Here is a 23,233-nt window from a genome sequence, read left to right as displayed (position 1 = left end):
TTAAAATGCAAATTTATAAAGCCACAGATGGCCATCTTGTGTGGCCCTGAGTGGCGTGATAAATCTGGAATAATGCAACACAGCACAAAACGCTGCATTGCATTACACTGCCCCATGGAGGCGTTCAGTTGGTGATGTGTGGGAGTTCCCAGGCAGCACCCATGCCTTTTGACACATTCCCAGATTTACCATTAGTGATACACCTGGGAAAGCACCACTACTGCTACACCTTCCCAGGCAAGGAGTAACAAGGAGAAATATCTTTATTTCTCCTTGTTACTTCCACTTTCAATGTGTACTGGATCCTGCAAGAGGGACATGCCTCAGGGGATTGTTTTTGTGTAGGAAGGTTCTTCCTGCATAAAACCAATCCTGTCAGCAACAAAGGCACCCTTGCACCATGGTGCAAGAGTGCCTGTGTTGGCTCTAGGCAGCCACAAATGAGCCAGCACTGGCAAAAGGCAGGAATGTGTCATATTATTTTAAATTTGGCACATTCTTGCCCTTTCCCTGTCAGGTGTGTTACAATTTCATAAATAAGGCTAAACAGTAATCCCTTTCAGCAGAGGTTAAGTATTATGAAGAGTGGGAAGCATTTATACCACCTTGGACTGTTAACTGATTAGGAATTGCAGTTCCTCTGGGGCTTTTTTACTGCTTGTTCATCTGTAGGACAGAAGTCTGTTTGTGTGTTCCAGTGCGAGCCAGAGCTGAAACTCCGGCGATGGCATCATTGAACTGCAGGAACTGGTACTGAGGTGTAGGAGATTGTGGGGAGTTGAAAACAGGGAGGAGAAGAGCTATCATAGATAGCATGACAGACAGTAACGCATGCTATGGAGGTCAAAGGGTTTATTGCAATTCAGCCTTAGACATGTTTCTGAGAGAAGCTGGCCCCATCTCTTCTTACTTAACAAACAGCACTAGAAAGGTATAAAGTGGGAACCGGTCTTCAGGGGAAGGACGGTCGATCACTCGATCTATCTATCTATCTATCTATCTATCTATCTATCTATCTATCTATCTATCTATCTGTCTATCTATCTGTCTATCTATCTATTCATCCGTCTATCTATCAGCTCATTCAAAATATTATCGCATCAAACCAACATGCTTTAAAAATCATCTGTATTTCCCATCTCACAATAAGCAAATTAGGAAGGAGCTTCTTTCTTTATCTATGCGTAGTGCACACGTGGAGCAATGAGCAACCAGTGAAAAACAGAAGCACTGCAGCAAGGGCAAGACATTCTACCAATCTATAGTCTAGGTGACCGACATTCACTTGTCTACAACAAACATTGAACAAACTGTCTTCAACCTATATAATGAATTGATCATGTTGCCATGTCAAAGAATATTATAAATTATATATAGGCTATTTCACTACTAAGGCAAAATTTCAAGAAAGGTGTTTGATGAACTGATTCAGATTTCGGCTTCCAGTTGAAGATAAGCTAAATTTATTAGACTGAAACTAAAATAAAGAAACTGAATTACAGAGTTCCGGTTTGGCGAATCAGATCCACTTCCAGAGCTTCCTTTCTTGTTTTTCTGGGCCAAGGATGTTCCAAATCTCAGGGTTTCATATACAGGGTCGACCTTATTACCACATGCTGCAACAAGAGAGAAGAAACATGAATGATGGAAAATGCAACCTTGATCTACCTTTCCCTATTCTATTTCTCTGTAAGCGTTAAATAGAAAACACGAGCTCATTCACGCACACACCAATTTACACTTTACACTTATATCAGATGAAATGCACACACATTTACCGCACAAAGAAAATCCCACGTTCATCCGTTGGGGTATATTTGCACTGAATAACAGATATTTATTATTACCCAACTCAATGGTACCCATTTTATTAACATAGAAAGGTTAAGAGGTTGCGTGGACGCTCCGGGTTTTGAACCTGTACCTTTGAGGTCACATACAGATTTCTAGATTTGGATACAATGATCCACCGACCCGTCAAACCTATAGACGATGTTGACATGCGAAAATGCACTGATGTAAAAATCATCTAAAAAAACGTAAGCACTGGCATGCAATGTGACTTTTGCACACGTTTTTAGTACTTCTATTTTTGATATGCTACTAAATCACCTCACCATTGATGACGCAGAAAAGGAAGGACCAACATATATTCATATATCATGTAACCAAAATCGTATAATGTAGTGTGATTTTAGTAAAGAAAATAATGTACGTGGGAAATTGTGCCCTCGGAGTAGTTCGCCAATATTATAAACGAGCTTTATTAATCATGAAGAATTGAAAATTGTAGTAATCCGTCATGATTGCAAATGTGTGCCATGATTTCTTATTGAAACTGTTTGTGCTTAGCTTAAATTTAGTAGAGGCTTTGGCCTAGTTGCCTGGTCTCAAATTCTAACTGCGTGGGTTTTCCTTGAACTAATAAAAGGAATATTTTATTTTAAGGTTGTATTTTTCCAGTAGAGATGACTAACACACTTATCTCCAAGGATTCGTGCTAGGCAAGTTTCATCCCCTTTGAAGCAAGGTCAGTCTCTGCAGGTGCGGACAATAAGAGTACCGATACCGAAATAATTGGCAAACTGTGTTGCAACTTGTGTTCCAAGGCTCCAAGGACAATGTATGCATAAATGAGTACTAGGAGAAAGACATTTTCCATTAGTCAAATTGAAGCCATCCTATGAACCCTCCAATGGAAGACCCTGCAGATTTTGGAATGTTTCTTACTTAAACCCACTGAACAAAGAGAAGTCAGCCATTTTCCTTGATGCCATCTTTGAAGCCAAATGCCAGCCACTATCTTAGACGACATCTTGATGCCCTTTTCTCTATCACAGAGAAAGAGACTTTGAGAATTTTCACCCTAGAGACTTTAATTTTGATTTGCCCCATTTTGCCCGTGCAGTAACTTTGCCCCATTCTCCTTGCTGCTGCAAGGAAACTTGCCCTTAACTCTGCCCCTTTGAAATCTGCCCCATGCTGATCGAACTGGTACCTGAAGGACGAAGACTTTCTTGAATGCTGATTGAATGCTGATTGTAATTGGTAATTATGAAAGGATAATTGTATTATGCATTGTGTTTTTCCTTTTAGGTACCAACTTCTATTTTGATAGGGCCCAAGCTAGAAGATTTCCAAATTTGCGTTGACTAAATTCGTTTTGCATGAAACCCCACATGCCAATGCTAATTAGAGGTTAGTCGAGGGTTTTCATCTGATGCACCATTGTGTTAGCTGTTGTGCGTTCAGTCCCATCAATGTAGCACTTACATCAACTGCTACTGATGGTTGCTGTAACGTTTAACATGATGATAAATTGAAATCTTGTTATGCTGACCGATGTATGAAATTAGTCAAATTCAGTTACTTATATTAGTGATTTGCATTGCTATAACCGAGTGCATTATAATACAGATTTTGCGTAGATTGCGTTTCTTCCGCCGTTATGGACAGCTAGTAATGTTCGTATACATATATCATTTGGTCTTGAGACTTATATACATTGTGCTAGCTTTGTTAATATAGGGAAATAAACTCATTAACTTTATATAAACTGGTGTGGTTATTCATGACTGAAAGGTCATGGTGCGTCGAAATACTAACTGTTATTGATTCCTAATGTGTTATTTCGATCTATTAATTGAGTATTGGGTATCGGTTACAATAGTTATTGAATATTGATTCACGTGACCCGACTATTCTAGGATGAGGAGAGCCCAACCCGGCTAAAAGGTTCACCGACCTCCAGCGTGTCCAGGTACAGGTAATTTATAAGGGCTGGATGCGTTATCAGTAGATGGTAGCAGAGATTGATGGTTTCGCCCTTTGGGACCCCATCTGAGCAATAGACGAACTTAAGTTAGAATTTTCTGTCATAAAACAAGTTGGTGAGATGATGATGCCCTAAGTCCCCAATGACTTTCCCGGGATCTCGGAGCTTGCGAATGGAGGACATGGAGATGTGAGAATGTTTTCGGCGTTTCTAGTGACGGTATGAGTGAAGTTAGGGTTTTGCGCTTGCATTGCTTATTGCGGCAGATGAATTGAAAAGCTTGTGAGGATTTTTAGGGGGGGTTACGAACTCCAGTTGAAGTTTTAGAGGAGTGTGACTCCAAAGTGTGAGAGTAGGGAAGTCGTCGAACTTCACATGTGTGCAGCGCTTTGCGCAGGAAAAATTGCCCACGTGGTTGTTGATGTTGAGACGGGGCCTGCGAGGTCAAGAGACTCCGGAGTATGTTGAAAAGTGTATGAGACACTTGATTAATGTAATCTGTTCGGTTTAGTAGGTTGATCGGGCGTGGTCAACAAGTCGGTATGAATATTGAGGCATGAAAGAACATTTTCGACTTTGAGATTTGACGAATTCTAAGACGCGCTAGAATAGTTCATTGATCAGTTGAGAGTAAAGTTTGCGGGCCAAATTTTACTTGCAAAAGTGGGAGACCGAGAAAGATGGAATAACTGCAGAGGCTAGTGAAAAATCCCTAAGGTTTCTGAAGCGATTGTATTACCCTTCCTGTAGTAAACCGACAGATTTGTTTTCTTCTTTTGGTTAGTGCTCGCGATATATTGCAGAAATTAGTTTTGAGTGAAGCTGAATGAAGGAGGACAAGCCACGGGACTTTGTCAGCCGAAGTGTGTGGGTGTGACATCACTAGGAGCCGCGCTGGGATAGGTTGGTTGGCGAGAAGGATCGCGCACGGATTGGACGCAGTCCGTGAAGCGCAATTGGTGGGGAAAGGCAAGCGAAGAGTATTCCGGGAATTAAAGTCATTTATTGACTACATATTTTAGAAAAATAAAAGACGGAAAGATGACATTTTTCAAAGCATTTAAGAGTGCCATGAGGGGAGATGTTTATATTAAAGCAAATGTAGGAGAAGAAACACCTCCTGAGGGTACACCAGCTTACACCGTGATTGAGGAAAAGGGTGTAGCACCATGTCTTTGGCTAAAGCAATGGTGCAAATTAACAGAGAAGCATCGAAGTGTAGAGTTCCCTATCCATGGGTCATTTAACCTAAGGGTTTTGGAGAATCTAAGATTTGCGCTATACGACATGAAAGTACCTCCAAGGCCAGCACAGTTTGAGGCACTAGCAATTTGGGAGCTAATAGCTAGAAACCAACAACAAAAGAAATTTGAGACAAAAATAAGAAAAGTAGAAAAGACACTAGCGGATGCTAGATGGGATAGCACACAAAAGGTTTGGAGATCAGATGTACTGCAGGGAATTAAATTGTTCCCAGCAATTACTGATGAAGCAGAAACGGAAGGAAGGAGAGCTACCTATAAAACAAATAGGAGTCAGTCCAGAGATAGAGAAAATAACAAAAACTCAAAAGGGTCAGACGAGTCAGACGACGAGGAGTTCATTATACAATTGTTAAATGATCGCCCGCCACGATATGTGGAAAGCGAAAAAAGCTCAAGCATTAGTACTGCCCCTCCAGAACCAATACAAGGTAATGTGACACCGAATTGGAGAATATCACAGAGGCAGAGCAGTTCCGATATGCCTTTCTCACCACAAATACCACAAATTCAGAGAATATATCCTGACGTGCCTAAATTGAAACCTGTCAATAATTATCAGCCGCAGGTTCGAAGGCACTGCTGTGATGAGCATAACTTGGGAATGACCTCTGATTTAGTGGCCCAGGGAGGACAGAGTTATCAAAGACCGACATTGATTCAAGCCGAATCAACACAATTTGTGATGCCTCAAAAGCAGGTACAAGAAGTGCCGAGGTACACTCGAGTAACAGAGAGCCAGTTAGGAATGCCAGCAATGATGAACCATAATGTGGGGATTAACATGCCACAGAATTCGGGGAACAGACAGAATCCAGATGCAATATCTCTGCCTATCACTGTGGGTCCGCCAGTACCATTGTAGATACAGGCAAACTCAAACGTATGCGACCAAGGGGTAATGACACAAAGTGAGACAGGGAGAAGATGCATAGAAAACACTCCAGAAGCGACTCCGATAGCAACACTGCCAAATGTATCTGGGTCCTTGTCGGGATTTAGTCCAATTCCAATTTGTGCTCCGTCGACAGTGGTAAGGTCAAACCCACCACTATTAGTACTGTTAACTTCAAAGACTGAAACGTTACAGCAACCATCAGTAGCAGTTGATGTAAGTGCTACATTGATGGGACTGAACGCACAACAGCTAACACAATGATTCAACAGTCTGAACTGCCCACAGAATACATCCAGCGGGAAGGGAGAGGAATACCTGAATAAAATAAGATTGGGCATGGAAGCAGATGGAGGGAACAATGGGTCTGAATAGATTAGAGTCATACACAGAAGAAGAGCTGAGATACGTGTGCCCTAGGATTACAAGAGAAGTGAGCAACATACATAAGAAGTTTCAAGAAATTGCAGACAGAAACGAGATCGATATAGGTAAGACTTAACATTTGAGCAGAAGTTACAGGCTAGACTTTGAGACAAAAGATTTTGAACACATGAGATCGGCAGGGATGAAAACGCACCTTAAGGAGATAGTGCAGAGCGTGCAGGTCTGGAGATGTCTAGATAAGTGGGAAAGCAGGTGGGTTAAGAAAAAGGACAAAAAGAAGGAAAGTACCCCAGGTTGGAACGAAAAAGCACAACAGAATGACGATCTGATAACCATGTTGCCAATGAGAGAGACAGCAGGGGGAAAACTTGTACATGTACCATGGCACAGGTGTGATATTCAATCCTTAACGGATTAATTCCCTAAATTAAGAGAGAAACCGATCGAATGGTATCAACAAACAGATAGATTTGTGAAACTCGCAAAATGTCTCTGGGAAGACCTGAATACCTTATTTGAAATTGTGGTTCCGGCAGATTTATGGGAAGACTGTAAAAGGGCTGTAGGTTGGCCGACAAGTGAACCAGAAAGAGATAGGGACACAGGTGCACCATCGCCTACGGTAATGAGTTTATACCATAAGGTGATTGAGCACTTGAAAACCAAGGTTGTGTCGAAAAATGTGGATTGGCAGAGGATTGACAGAACAACACAAGAGGCTAAAGAGTCGATACATGCGTACTATGAGAGATTGTTGAAAGCGTTTAGAAATTACAGTGGCACGGAAACGATTGAGGCAAAGGACATGCTCCATTTCGTGTTCAGATTTGTGGAAGGGTTGAGACCCGAGGTCAGTCAGATGATTAAAATGCATTTGATTTGTTGGCAGTCGAAATCGATCGATGAAGTGTTGAACTATGCAAAATACTGCAGTGATGAGATTGAGACAAAACAGAAAAGGTTGAAAGAAAAGGTGATGGTGATGCAGCTTAGAGCAGCTCAGACAGGTTTGCAAGGTTTTCAACAACAGATGCCGCATCAGCAACAGCAGGGACATGCTATGTTTCAACCACAGATGAGAGGCAGAGGTCGAGGAGGTTTTGTGAATAATGGTCCTGACTTAAATACTGTTATGATTCCAAATGCTATACAGGCAATGAAGAAGGTGATGCCATGTCACACGTGCGGAATCATCGGGCATTGGAAACGGGAGTGCCCAATGATGTTGCAGGAAGGTGTAGGTCAGCAAAACAATGATGTCAATGCATTTCAGAATATGAGAGGGCCGAATTTGCGAGGTCCAAATCCACATTTTCAAAATAATGTAAATCAGATGAGGGTTTACAACCCATACAACCGCAGCAGGTGCAAATGCCCCGTGTACAAATGGCGCAGTTGCAGCCAATGCAACAGCAGTTTCCTATGGTACCTAATCAGCAAATGCAAATACCCTTAGCACCAATGAATCAGCCACAAGTAATGCTTCCTCAACAGGTCACGGGTCAAGGAATGAACCAAAATGACACAGTACACCAATTCCCGTTACACAGTGAGAATGGAATAAACGATGTATGGGAGAGTGAAAGTTCAGATGAGGAGGGAAATTGTATGCTTGCAGCATCTTTGGAAGTCGATCAAAAGGGTTCGTATGTGGAAGGAAGAGTTATGGGTCATCGCGTTTCATTCTTGGTTGACACGGGAGCTACACACTCTACTGTTAGGAACATTGAAGTACCAAATTTGCCACTTTCAGGGAGAACAGTTCAAGTAGTGGGAGCAGCAAATAGGTACCTGACAAACCCAATCACTGATCCAGTGCAAGTCAGAATTGGTAACTATCAAGGGTCACATAAATTTGTGGTGTGTGACTCAAGCCCGATATCACTATTAGGGAGAGATTTATTGTGTAAATTGGGATGCTCGATTATGTGTTCAAATGATGGAATTAAAATTCAGACAAACAGTGATGGAGAAGAAGAGGATGGTGTAGGGGGGGACGAAGTGGAAACTGTCGATGAAGAGTATCCCCTGATTACTCTTTATCCAATGCTCACTGAAGCAGATATTCCTGGTGAGTTACAGGAAAAAGTTGGAAAGGAAGTGTGGGATATGACAGGGAAAGAAGTAGGATTGGTCAAAGGAGTGGAACCAGTGAAAGTGACAGTAAAACCCAATGTAACTTTTCCCCAGACACCACAATACCATATGGCGCAAGACACCCTCATGAAAGTCGCCCAACTCATTGATGAGTTTGTAAAACAGGGAGTACTAAAAGAAGTGTTAAGCAGTCCATGTAATTCACCAATTATGGGACTGATAAAACCGAGTGGAAAGGTCCGGATTGTTCAGGATTTGAGGAAAATAAATGACATAATAGTCAAATGTTGTCCCGTGATACCAAATCCAGCTGTGATAATGTTTCAAGTTCCCTGTGATGCTGAGTGGTTCTCACTCAGATTCTAAAGAAAGATTTGGAATCATTGGAATTGCCATTTGAATCAATCTTGGTACAGTACATTGATGATTTGCTGATCGCATCTAAGAGAGAAAGTGACTGTACAGCTGATACCATTGCCCTATTGAACCATTTGGGAAGGAACGGACATAAAGTGTCCCCTTCGAAATTACAATTCTGCCAGAAGAAAGTGAAATATTTGCGTCACCAAATAGAGAAAGGGTCACGAAGAATTATGAAAGAAAGAATAACAAGAGTACTTCAAATGAGTCCACCGAAGACGAGAAGAGAGGTGAGAAAGTTTTTGGGAATGGTGAGCTATTGTCGCCAATGGATTCCCAATTTCTCAACTCTAGCAAAACCTTTACTGAAACTGACCCAGAAAGATGCGCAGGATGAAATAGAGCTGAAAGGAGATGAGATGGATGCTTTTATTGAATTAAAGGAATGCATGTGCAGGGCTCCAGCTTTAGGTATGCCTGATTACACAAAGCCTTTTACATTGTTTTGTCATGAACGTGATGCATGTTCCTTGTCTGTCTTGACTCAAGCCCATGGTGGCGTAAACAGACCAGTAGCATATTTTTCAGCTACTTTGGATCCGGTTGCAGCAGCACTGCCGGGTTGCTTGCGTGCCGTAGCAGCAGTTGGTATCAGCCTAAATCAGAGTGAGGGAATAGTGATGGGACATCCTTTAACAGTCATGGTCCCTCACTAAGTCGAGATACTTTTGACACGTTCCCGAACACAGCACATGACCGGTGCTAGGCTTACAAGGTACGAGACAATAATTCTGGGATCACCTAATGTGCAGATGAAACAGTGCACTACGTTGAATCCAGCAACCTTGTTTCCCAGTGAAAATGCCGAAATTGAGAACGCTGAAGACATCGAGCACGACCGTCTTCAGGTGACTGAATTTTGTACAAAACCAAGACCTGATATCAAAGACACCTGATTGGAAGAAAATGATCAAGTTATTTTTGTTGATGGTTCGTGTTTAAGAGATGCACTAGGAATATTGAAAGCAGGATATGCTGTATGTACAATAACAGGTGTTCTGGAAGCATCTTAGCTTCAAGGAGTTTACTCTGCACAAGTAGCGGAACTGGTAGCACTTACTAGAGCTTGCCAACTTTCCGCATTGATGAAAGTCACCATTTACACTGACAGTGAGTACGGATTTGGAATAGTGCATGACTTTGGACAGTAGTTGTCACAGAGAGGCTTCATGACCTCTTCAGGATCACCAGTGAAAAATGGTGAAAGAATAAGAGAATTGTTACATGCCATCCAGTTACCAGGAGAAGTAGCAGTTGTAAAATGCAGTGCACAGTCGAAATCACAGGATTACATTTCTTCGGGAAATGGATATGCAGATCAAGTCGTAAGGTTTTGCGCATTGAACTGTATATTGCTCAGAGATGAATGGAACTTGATAAATGAGCCAGAACTCAAACCAAGTGAAGCTTTTGCTCTAAAGGTTGTAGATGCAATGGATGAATTGAAGTCTTTACAGAATGATGTTAGTGAAGATGAGAAACTCTCATGGACCAAATTGCAATGCGTAAAGAAACTAGATGATCTGTGGGTTTCAAGTGAAGGGAAATTGGTTCTGCCAAACAGTCTTTTGACACAGTTGGCCAAATTCTACCATGGACAAGCCCATCTTGGAAGGGACGCCATGGTTAGATTATTCAAAACTGATTGGTTTAACCCCAAATTCCGTCAAGTTGCTGAAGCAGTTTGCCATTGTTGCGTCATTTGTCAACAAATGAACGCAGGGAAAGGAACAATAGTAAATTTTAGCCACATTGGGAGGAAAGGAGGTCCATTCAGCAGGATGCAAATGGATTTTATTGAAATGCCTGTGCATGGAGGCTTGAAGTATGTGTTGGTGATTGTGTGTATTTTTAGTCACTGTATTGAAGCATACCCTACACGCAGAAATGACAGTCTCACAGTTGCAAAACTACTCTTGAGAGAACTAATACCACGTTTCGAAATCCCGATCTCCTTAGAATCAGATAGGAGAAGTCACTTCAATAACGAAGTAATAAAATTGCTTTGTGCAGCGCTGAACATCGAGCAAAAGTTGCATTGTAGCTACCGCCCTGAAGCCTCAGGTCTAGTGGAGCAAATGAATGGCACATTGAAATCGAGGATGGCGAAAATATGTGCTTCAACAAACTTAAAATGGCCTGACGCATTGCCCTTGGTGTTAATGTCAATGAGAAACACCCCTGATAGGAAAACTGGACTGTCCCCGCACAAGATCCTCATGGGTAGAGCAATGAGGCTTCCAGCAGTTCCTGCCAATGCTCTTTTGAATATTACAGATGATATGGTGTTGGACTACTGCAAAGGTCTAGCTGATGTGGTGCGCTCTTTTTCTCACCAGGTGGAGTCAACCACCTTGCCACCGATCCAAGGTCCAGGACACGCCCTGAAAGCAGGTGACTGGGTCGTGATAAAGAAGCACGTGAGGAAGTTGTGTCTGGAACCCCGTTGTAAAGGACCTTTCCAAGTGATTCTGACAACTACTACCGCTGTGAAGTGTGCAGGAGTTCCCAACTGGATTCACGCCAGTCACACGATAAGGGTGACGTGCCCCACAGAAGAGGAAGTTGAAGTGCTGAAATCGCCAGTGTTTGACAAGAGAGTACCAGGCACCGAGACAGAACAAAGAGAACCTGGAGGCGAACAGGTAGAAATAGAGGAAGGAGAGAAATTTTCTGAGGAAGAAGCGACCGATCCATTTGAGGAGGACCAAGGAGAAGCCTCAGGAAGTGATGAAGGTCCTGAAGGCGACAAAGAGCCTGAGACTGGTGAAGGAGACAAAGAGCCTGAGACAGGTGAAGGAGACAAAGAGCCTGAGACAGGTGAAGGAGCAGGAGAGCCTGGTCAGAGGAGGGCTTTCCCAGAAGCAGACGATACAGGAAAAGAAAAGGAAAACCTGATTGACCTCCTAGAGAGAGAAGACAAGACAGGACAGAGTGAAACTGTTCAAACCCTTCTAGAAGTGGTTGCAGGTCCATCAGGCGAAAATAGTGCAAAACGAAGACAAAGCATATCGCCAGTGAAGTTAAGGATCAGAGAAACATTAAACGAAAGTGAAGGACCAATGTTGAAAGAGAAAAGAAAAGAAGCGTCGGTCGAAATAGCAACTCCAAGTGAAGAGAAAGACTCGGCCAAGGAAGAAAGCACCGGCGAGAGAGAATCAAAGGGAGATGCAAAATTGAAAAGGAAAAGAATACCGAGCAGAAGGTATTCTGGTCCGGAGTGGGCATACAAAGCCACTAACGATTGGTCAGAAAAATTCCTATCTCTAAGTCTTGAGAACGAAGAAGCAGAACTTCATTTTGGCACTTGAGAAGCGAAGTTCCATGAACTTTACCGAATAAGACATTGATAACCTGATTGACTTTTAAACCGGTTAAGACATTGCTAAACTTGATTGACTTTGAAACCGATTTTGAGACAAAGATGCTAAACCGATTTTTAGACAAAGCTGCTAAATCGATAAATGACAAAGGTGCTAAAGAAAACCGTGTGAACATTGAACTCGTTCAGCTTTGTATATATCAGCAAATCCGATTTGATAAAGTGTCTTCAACTTTCTGATTCTATATAGATCATGACAGGCTACACTACACAGGGGCATAAAATGAAGTGTTGTAAATACGTGTGTATAGGTCTAATAACTGCATGTGTACTAATCATTGTAGCAATAGTTATTGGAATGCATGAAAAGGATGAGAAAGAGACGAATGAATCTTCTACTTCTAAACCTATTACTGAACTAACAAGAAACTCGAACAAGACGAAAGACATTTGCATGATAAAAAGGAACTTTCGTCCAATGTTTTCTATCGCTTGCTGAGTGAGTATGTTGAGACCATGGATGCGAAAGATTGTTATGTATGCACACAAATACCTACCTCAGTAGTGGAAGGGGTGACATATCATAGCATGCCTCTTACATACGGGATTACATGTAGTTTAATAATGACCAGATTTTATGGCCAGGAGTATATTCACTACTTTTATTCCAATCAGGATGTTACATTTGCATATATCCCCATAATCGAGTACCTGAGTAAAGTAGTAAGAGATTATTATATAGAATTGATGAGGAGCTTCTTTGAGCCGTTGTCACCTTTTCACACAGCTCAGGTACATAGAGAGAACCTTACATGCTTACTTTCACCGATGGAGATAAGCTTTTTGGATCACACTGACGATACGAGGAAAGCGGTGAAGGAGAAATTAGAAAGGGAATTACATAAAAGGACATCTGTAGATAACTATGCTTTTGCCGCAATAAAGACACAAGGGAAAATAGCTTTAGATGCATTACACGTAGGGAGGTTCTGTGTACATAGACATAAGTCATATTACGACACAGTTTTTGTGGGAACGAGTGAATGTAAACATACGTTTTTGTTTCAACCCAAATGGACGTTCATGCTGAATGGACAAGACCCAGTTATTCCAGGGATATATTATATTTGTGGACTTAACGCCTATTATCGTCTTCCTAAAGGATGGTATGGGAGATGTTATTTGGGAATAGTATTCCCAAAGGTTTATCAACTGGACGACTTAAAGAAATTTCCAAAGCTGTCTGAATCACATCATGTTCAGAAAAGGGAGACAGCTTCTGGTGTGGTAGGAGATATATTTGGAGAGATGATTCCTTCAGTGGGAGTCATATTGAATTCAATTAAGATACAAAAGTTGTCTACTATTGTGCATGACATGCTGACAAAATTCTCAGGAGCTATAATCCTGATGGATGCTGAACTTGCTGCAGAAAGAGCCATGACTCTTCAAAATCGGCTTGCCTTAGACATTCTTTTAGCAAAGGATGGCGGCGTTTGCAAAATGCTTGGTGCACGTCACTGTTGTTCTTATATTCCGGACAACAGCGGGCAAATTAGAAAAATGCTTACAAATTTAACTAACGAAAGTACAGATTTGAAAGAATTGAAAGAACCAGGAGTGTGGGAGAAGGTTGGAAAAGGATTTGCGTCCGTGGGAAATTGGCTCAGAAACATTTGGAATGGATTGTTACTGAAAATTGTAAAAGGAATATTAATAGTATTAATTTGTTTGTTAGGCATTTGGGGATATGGAAGGCTATTAAAATATTGAAAACAAGAAACAAAAGGAGAAAGGAGGAGAACATAGAAAATAAAATGGTAGAAATATACAGAGAAAAATCAAAGGGAACCAAAAGAAAGAGGGAATTGACTGAAGTGCCAAATTACTAAACAGAATTTTAATGGAATAAAATTTGTGGGAAGATTTGATGTGATGACATAATTAGTCATCAGAGGAGGGATTGATGACGCAGAAAAGGAAGGACCAACATATATTCATATATCATGTAACCAAAATCGTATAATGTAGTGTGATTTTAGTAAATAAAATAATGTACGTGGGAAATTGTGCCCTCTGAGTAGTTCGCCAATATTATAAACGAGCTTTATTAATCATGAAGAATTGAAAATTGTAGTAATCCGTCATAATTGCAAATGTGTGCCATGATTTCTTATTGAAACTGTTTGTGCTTAGCTTAAATTTAGTAGAGGCTCTGGCCTAGTTGCCTGGTCTCAAATTCTAACTGCGTGGCTTTTCCTTGAACTAATAAAATGAATATTTTAATTTAAGGTTGTATTTTTCCAGTAGAGATGACTAACACACTTAACTCCAAGGTTTCGTGCTAGGCAAGTTTCATCCCCTTTGAAGCAAGGTCAGTCTCAGCAGGTGCGGACAATAAGAGTACTGATACCGAAATAATTGGCAAACTGTGTGGCAACTTGTGTTCCAAGGCTCCAAGGACAATGTATGCATAAATGAGTACTAGGAGAAAGACATTTTCCATTGGTCAAATTGAAGCCACCCTATGAACCCTCCAATGGAAGACCCTGCAGAATTTGGAATGCTTCTTACTTAAACCCACTGAACAAAGAGAAGTCAGCCATTTTCCTTGATGCCATCTTTGAAGCCAAATGCCAGACGCCATCTTAGACGACATCTTGATGCCCTTTTCTCTATCCCAGAGAAAGAGACTTTGAGAATTCTCACCCTAGAGACTTTAATTTTGATTTGCCCCGTTTTGCCCATGCAGTAACTTTGCCCCATTCTCCTTGCTGCTGCAAGGAAACTTGCCCTTAACTCTGCCCCTTTGAAATCTGTCCCATGCTGATCGAACTGGTACCTGAAGGACGAAGACTTTCTTGAATGCTGATTGTAATTGGTAATTATGAAAGGATAATTGTATTATACATTGTGTTTTTCCTTTTAGGTACCAACTGCTATTTTGATAGGGCCCAAGCTAGAAGTTTGCCAAATTTGTGTTGACTAAATTTGTTTTGCATGAAATCCCACATCCCAATGCTAATTAGAGGTTAGTCGAGGGTTTTCATCTGATGCACCATGCTAAATTGAAATCTTGTTATGCTGACTGATGTATGAAATTAGTCAAAGTCAGTTACTTATATTAGTGATTTGCATTGCTATAACCGAGTGCATTATAATACAGATTTTGCGTAGATTGCGTTTCTTCCGCCGTTATGGACAGCTAGTAATGTTCGTATACATATATCATTTGGTCTTGAGACTTATACATACATTGTGCTAGCTTTGTTAATATAGGGAAATAAACTCATTAACTTTTAATAAACTGGTGTGGTTATTCATGACTGAAAGGTCATGGTGCGTCGAAATACTAACTGTTATTGATTCCTAATGTGTTATTTCGATCTATTAATTGAGTATTGGGTATCGGTTACAATAGTAATTGAATATTGATTCACGTGACCCGACTATTCTAGGATGAGGAGAGCCCAACTCGGCTAAAAGGTTCACCGACCTCCAGCGTGTCCACGTACAGGTAATTTATAAGGACTGGACGCGTTATCACCATCAGTGATTGTACTTGGTGTCATCAGCTTGCTCCTGGTTTTGTAAATCCAGCTTTACCTTCACTTGCACCAAAAAAACATGAAATTGTTATTCCTGCTCATTTCTGACCTAAGGAGAGCACAAGAGTTTTCAAACTCTAGCTTACACATTTTCTCCTACTTAATATGAATTCTAGAACCCAAACAATGTGGAAGCTAAGAGATTACACATACCCCTGTGCAAAGGTCTAATCTAAGGAATCTTTAAAGATAAGAAGAGACACTTTGACCCTCAGATGGTGGCATGCTCCATCATTGGTGCCTTTGCTCCCCTAGGTAAACAACTGCCACCTAGGAGGGCTCAACCGTTTCAGGGAGCTTTTATATGTATAAATCTCTGGACTATGACAGGAGTCCAGTTGAGGCTAAAAATGCTTATGGGAATACCTTGTATTTCTTTATTCAACGTGTCCCATAGCATGATTAAATACAATTCAACATGATGCTAAAGTAAAAATCCAATGATTCCTGCATCTCTCATCTGCCAATATGTTTCGGTGGAAGTCTAAACTGCCCATTGGGTCACTCGGCATTCTTCAGGGCTTCTGGACCTCCCTTCCTACCTTTTTTTAATTCTAGGGGTGGATGTGCTGAAGGAGGCATAAGGCTCTCCTACCTGATCATTGAAGAGAAACCTGTGGGATATCAAGAAAGTACATTTCCATCACATGAGCATTCATACTATTAACCTCTTAGCTGCTGGGACTTTTTTGGCTATTTGGGGTAGTTCGCGCTTAGGCCTTCATAATTTTCTGTCCACATAAGCTATCCACGCCAAATTTGCGTCCTTTTTTTCCAACGTCCTAGGGATTCTAATGGTACCCAGAGTTTGTGGTTTTCCCTGGAGGAGACCAAGAAATTAGCCAAAATACAGTGACAATTTTGTTTTTGTTTTTAAAATGGGGAAAAAGGGCTGCTGAAGAAGGCTTGTGGTTTTTTCCCTGAAAATGGCATCAACAAAGGGTTTCTGGTGCTAAAATCACCATCTTCCCACCTTTCAGGAACGGGCAGACTTGAATCAGAAAACCAAATTTTTCAACAACATTTTGGCATTTTACTGGGACATACCCCATTTTTACTATTTTTGGTGCTTTCAGCCTCCTTCCAGTTAGTGACAGGAATGGGTGTGAAACCAATGCTGGATCCTGGAAAGCTAAACATTTCTGAAAAGTAGACAAAATTCTGAATTCAGCAAGGGGTCATTTGTGTAGATCCTTGAAGGTTTTCCTACAGAAAATAACAGCTGAAATAAAAGAATATTGAAACAGCCATTTTTCTCCACGTTTTACTCTGTAACTGTTTCCTGCAATGTCAGATTTTTTAAAGCAATATACCGTTACGTGTGCTGGACTCTTCCGGTTGCGAGGATATATAGGGCTTGTAGGTTCATCAAGATCCCTAGGTACTCAGAGCCAATAAATGAGCTGCACCTTGCAATGGGTTTTCATTCTATACCGACTATACAGCAATTCATTTGCTTTAACAGAAAGAGTGAAAAATAGGTATGAAGCAAACCTTTGTATTTCCAAAATGGGCATAAGATAGGGTGTTGAGAAGCAGTGGTTATTTGCGCATCTCTGAATTCCGGGGTGCTCATACTAGCATGTGAATTACAGGCCATTTCTCAAATAGACGTCTTTTTTACACACTGTCTTACATTTGGAAGGAAAAAATGTAGAGAAAGACAAGGGGCAATAACACTTGTTTTGCTATTCTGTGTTCCCAGAAGTCTCCAGATAAAAATGGTACCTCACTTGCGTGGGTAGGCCTAATGCTCGCGACAGGAAACGCAACATGGACACATCACATTTTTACATTGAAATCTGACGTGTTTTTTGCAAAGTGCCTAGCTGTCGATTTTTGCCTCTAGCTCAGCGGGCACCTAGGGAAACCTAGCAAACCTTGGCATTTATTAAAACTAGACACCTAGGGGAATCCAAGATGAGGTGACTTGTGGTGCTCTGACCAGGTTCTGTTACCCAGAATCATTTGCAAACCTCAATATTTGGCTAAAAAAACACATTTTCCTCACATTTCGGTGACAGAAAGTTCTGGAATCTGAGAGGAGTCACAAATTTCCTTCCACCCAGCGTTCCCCCAAGTCTCCCGATAAAATTGATACCTCACTTGTGTGGGTAGGCCTAGCGCCCGCGACAGGAAATGCCCCAAAACACAACGTGGACACATCCCATTTTTTGACAGAAAACAGAGGTGTTTTTTGCAGAGTGGCTACCTGTAGATTTTGGCCTCTAGGTCAGCCGGCACCTAGGGAAACCTACCTAACCTGGGCATTTTTGAAAACTAGAGGCCTAGGGGAATCCAAGATGGGGTGACTTGTGGGGCTCTGAGCAGGTTCTGTTACCCAGAATCCTTTGCAAACCTCAAAATTTGGCCCAAAAAACACTTTTCCTCACATTTCAGCGACAGAAAGTTCTGGAATCTGACAGGAGTCACACATTTCCTTCCACCAAGCGTTCCCCCAAGTGTCCCGATAAAAATGGTACCTCACTTGCGTGGGTAGGCCTAGCGCCCACGAATGGAAATGGCCCAAAACACAACGTGGACACATCACATTTTTTCACAGAAAACAGAGGTGTTTTTTACAAAGTGCCTACCTGTGGATTTTGGCCTCTAGCTCAGCCGGCACCTGAGGAAACCTAGCAAACCAGCGCATTTTTGAAAACTAGAGACCTAGGGGAATCCAAGATGGGGTGACTTGTGGGGCTCTGACCAGGTTCTGTTAACCAGAATCCTTTGCAAACCTCAAAATTTGGCTAACAAAACATTTTTCCTCACATTTCGGTGACAGAAAGTTCTGGAATCTGAGAGGAGGCACAAATTTCCTTCCACCCAGCGTTCCCCCAAGTCTTCCGCTAAAAATGGTACCTTGCTTGCGTGGGTAGGCCTAGCGCCCACGTATGGAAATGGCCCAAAACACAATGTGGACACATCACATTTTTTCACAGAAAACAGAGGTGTTTTTTGCAAAGTGCCTACCTGTAGATTTTGGCCTCTAGCTCAACCGGCACCTAGGGAAACCTACCAATCCTGTGCATTTTTGAAAACTAGAGGCCTAGGGGAATCCAAGATGGGGTGACTTGTGGGGCTCTGACCAGGTTCTGTTACCCAGAATCCTTTGCAAACCTCACAATTTGGCTAAAAAAACACATTTTCCTCACATTTCGGTGACAGAAAGTTCTGGAACCTGAGAGGAGCCACAAATTTCCTTCCACCCAGCGTTCCCCCAAGTCTCCCAATAAAAATGGTACCTCACTTGTGTGGGTAGGCCTGGTGCCCGCGACAGGAATAGATCACACAACGGTCAATGTTGGTCCTTACATGAGGCAGCTGTTGACCCTGGGGTGACCCTGGGGTGATTCCTGACGCAGGCACTAGGTGTAGGCACTCAAGTGGGGTAGTGTTTTTATCAGGACAGGTGAGGAATTACTGGGTGGTAGGAATTTTGTGGATCCCAGCATATTCCTGTAGTTTGTGTGACAGAAATGCGAGAAAAATAGAGTTTTTATTCAACATTTCAGCTTTGCAGGGTATTCTGGGTAAGAAAACTTTGGGGAATCCACACAAGTCACACCTCTGTGGACTCCCCCGAATGTCTATTTTCCAGAAATGTTTGGGTTTAGTGTGTTTCTCTATATGGCCACCGAACCCAGGACCAAAAACACAGGTGCCTGCATTACAAAACCAATTTGTTTTGCGATAGATAATTTTGATGTCTCCACAATACTATTTGGGCGGTGGAATTTGGGGCTGAACTAAATTGGGGAGCTCCCAAGGGAGCACTCTCTTTCTCTGCTTGCCGCCGCATTCACCTGCTCTCTGGGTCGGGCTAACCCACTATTACCCCGTTGCACAGACTGCTTGCGAAGGGACAGCAGGACTGTCCTCATCAGCTCCCTTATAATTTACTGGAAGAGGAGCTATTGAATGGGACTCCTCCGACTGAAAAATCACTCCCAGAGTCTGCGCCATTGTCCTATCCCTCAGATGCTGTCTCAGTATCTGATGTCTCAGTCTCTGATCCTATGTCAGAGCTGTCCTCTATAACCCGAGTGACGGCAGCAGTCATCCATCAAGATGCCATCTCTGCTATTGGCTAAACTGTTGCTCTAAAACACTAGCCTACGTAGACAGTCACAAAATCGATGGTGTGTGTGAGATACGTGCAACAGTAGATGCCACCTTACCTGCGCTTCTTCCCTCAATCAGCACGTTCTTTCAAGACACTCAAAAAACACCTTGTCACATACCATTCGTCACAGTCTTTAGCACCTCCTGCGCCCAGTCCAACAATCATTATTGGTGCTCCCACTCCCTCCTCCTAGGATTCCCTCATTACCACCCAGCAAAAGTGCCCTTCATCTCTCCATAGCCGCCCTCGACCCCGCACATACATTTCATTTGTATTATAGCGCAGGTAATGGCTGACTTTACTAATGTACTCAGCTATTTACATAAAATACAGATTTGCTCTTTGCAGTAGGCATATAAACCTTCTGCGCTTCTTTATGGCACTAAAACTGCCACTAGACAAGTCTGACCCTTTTGTAGCAGAAACATAATCACAATACTTACTTGACTTTTTTATTGCTGCCTAAAAGCTACAGTTGAAAAGCGTCAGTTGAAGTATGTGCATTGCTTTGAAGACGCAAGCTGCAACTGCAAGACAACTGGTGGCAAATATATATATATATATATATATACCTATATATATATATATAGGTATATATATATATCACTTTTATATGTGGGTCTGGTTTTCCTGGGGGCCTATCGCAGCCCCCAGGGAAACCACACACGTAATGACAAAAGTGATATAGATATATATATATATATAAATAAATATATAGATCTATCTCTATATATATATATCTATCTACATATATATATCTATAGATCGATCTGTATATATATATATACATATATCTATCTATATCTATAGATCTATCTATAGATATATCCATGTAGATAGATATATCTACATAGATATATCTATATATATAGATCTATATTTTTTTTAGTTGTTGTATGGTTTCCTTGGGGGCCACAATGGCCCCCAGGGAAACCCTACAACAACAAAAAAAGAAAATTCCCCCACATGGGGTCGCCCTGCCCACGGGCGACCCCCTGCCCATTTATTTTTTTATTTTTTTAAATAAAATAAAATAAAATAAAATTTAGCCCCTGGGGGGGCGCGATCGCGCCCCCCCCCCCCCCCCCAGGGGGCATCTACCTTTTTATTTTATTTTTAAAGGCCCCCGGGGGGGCCAGCCCGTTTTCTGAGGGGGCCGACCCCCCCAAGTGAAATCCCTGGTGTCTAGTGGTGTTTCCTGGCCCCCGATCGCAGCTGTGCTGCGATCGGGGGCCAGGAAACACTTTCAGGAAGGCCTCATAAGAAAGGGGAGAGTCTCCCCTTTCTTACGAGGCCTTCCCGAACGAGGCGCGCTGATGTCACAAAGGGGCGGGTGGGGGGCGGGGTGAGACACAGCAGAGCTTCCGTGTCTCCCGGGGAACAAAAAATAAATAAAATCCAACCCCCTCCCTGGTGTCGGCCACTGGTTGTGACCCGCACCAGGGAGGTAGTTCGGGCGTCGGCCAGTGGCCGACGCCCGCATCCAAGGGGTTAAATGCCTTTTCATATGAGATGATACCCAGCTGCAATCTGTGTTTACAGCAAACCATGCATACTCAGTGTCTCTTACAAATCCATCAGTGTCCACTGCATGCCATAAAGCCAATCCTTGCTTATATATATTGTAGCGTATCTCAACTATTCAGACACATATAGCCAAGTTGTTAGACTTTTCATCCTTGGCATGGTCTCCCTTAACTTTTTGCCTCTGTTTCCCAGGTTGTAAATGTGTGCTGGACTCAGTTTTTGCTGTTTTTCGTACTCTGGGCACTTTACCATTGCTAACCAGTGCTAAAGTGCAAGTTCTCCTATACAAAATGTGTATGTAATTGGTTCATTCATGATTGGCATATTTGATTAACTAGTAAGTCCCTAGTACAGTGCACTAGAGGTTCCCAGGGCCTGTAAATCAAATGCTACTAGTGGGCCTGCAGCACTGGTTGTGCCACCCACATTAGTAGTTCTGTAACCATGGCTCAGACCTGCCACTGCAGTGTTTGTGGGTGCAGTTTTAAATTGTAAATTCGACTTGGTAAGTGTACCCACTTGCCAAGCCTAAATCATCCCTTTTCTTACATGTAAGGCACCCCTAAGGTAGGCCCTAGGTAGCCCCAAGGGCAGGGTGCAGTGTATGGTTAAGGTAGGACATATAGGGGGTCATTACAACCCGGGCGGACGGTGTTAAAGCTGCGGTAATACCGCAATCAGGCCGGCGGAAAAGAAAAGGGAATTATGACCGTGGCGGAAACCGCCAACATAGACAGCCACTTTAACACTCCGACCGCCACGGCGGTACAGACAAGCAGCGCAGCGGTCACCGCCAACAGACAGGCGGGAGACAATGTACCACCCACAGTATCACAACCCGCCAATCCGCCTCCTTTTCCGGGGTGGATTCACCATGGATAAAAACACGGCGGAAACAGCTTTTGCAATGGGAAAATGCTCACCTTAACACACTCCACGAGGAAGGAGGCCACCATGGAGCCCGAACTACAAATACTCCCTGCGCTTGTCTTCCTGCACCTCTACGATCACCAGCAACATAGGCGCCGAAGACAACGGTGAGTACTGCACCTACGACATAGGGGAGGCAAAAGTCAGGGGGACACACACGCAACACCCCCACCCCCAACCCGACCCTCGCCCACTACAACACACACACCAATGCATTTCCAAACAGCACAGTAACAACCTACAACCCCCCCGGAAGAATGCAAAGACAAAAGGAAATCAGTCCAAACATTGTAATGTATCAAAATACAGTAACCAAATATATACAGATACATATAAACAATCGAAAATCATACATCACGAGTAGTACTGTAGGTATGCACATATCAATGTCCGTGGACCACTGGGCCCAAAATGCATGGGCGAGGCACAACTAGATACCTGTCCACAAACGGAGAGAACACTGCAGGGGCATCAGATAGAAATACAACAGGCACTTCAGGGGGAAGGGAAGGGGGGGCACCTCAGCCGGATTACAGCACCACGCCAGATCCACGACTGGGCTCCATGCCCATTGATGTATCCTGGGGAGTGCAAAGCCACAGTCTCTCAAGTCTCTACAGTGAGTGGGTTGCCCACTGTACCATCCTGGGGAGTGCAAAGCCACAGTCTCTACAGTGGGTGGGTTGCCCACTGTTCCATCCTGGGGAGTGCAAAGCCACAGTCTCTCAAGTCTCTACAGTGGGTGGGTTGCCCACTGTACCATCCTGGGGAGTGCAAAGCCACGGTCTCTCAAGTCTCTACAGTGGGTGGGTTGCCCACTGTTCCATCCTGGGGAGTGCAAAGCCACAGTCTCTCAAGTCTCTACAGTGGGTGGGTTGACC

At 42.7% G+C, this 23,233-nt stretch overlaps 1 protein-coding gene across 1 annotated transcript in view; it reads right to left on the bottom strand.

Moving 5' to 3' along the window:
• Positions 1-23,233, bottom strand: part of STAC (SH3 and cysteine rich domain) — a 1,272,108-nt gene that overhangs the window by 385,462 nt on the left and 863,413 nt on the right. Inside the window, exon 5 of the mRNA XM_069214962.1 lies at positions 1,501-1,616. Within this exon, the coding sequence (XP_069071063.1) occupies positions 1,501-1,616 (116 nt within the window). The remainder of the gene's footprint in view (positions 1-1,500; positions 1,617-23,233) is intronic.

The sequence above is a fragment of the Pleurodeles waltl genome, chromosome 2_1 (genome assembly GCF_031143425.1).
Source record: "Pleurodeles waltl isolate 20211129_DDA chromosome 2_1, aPleWal1.hap1.20221129, whole genome shotgun sequence".
In the NCBI taxonomy this organism is placed as follows: Eukaryota; Metazoa; Chordata; class Amphibia; order Caudata; family Salamandridae; genus Pleurodeles; species Pleurodeles waltl.
The sequence above is the reverse complement of the archived record's forward strand: the minus strand, read 5'-3'. Positions and strand labels throughout refer to the sequence as shown.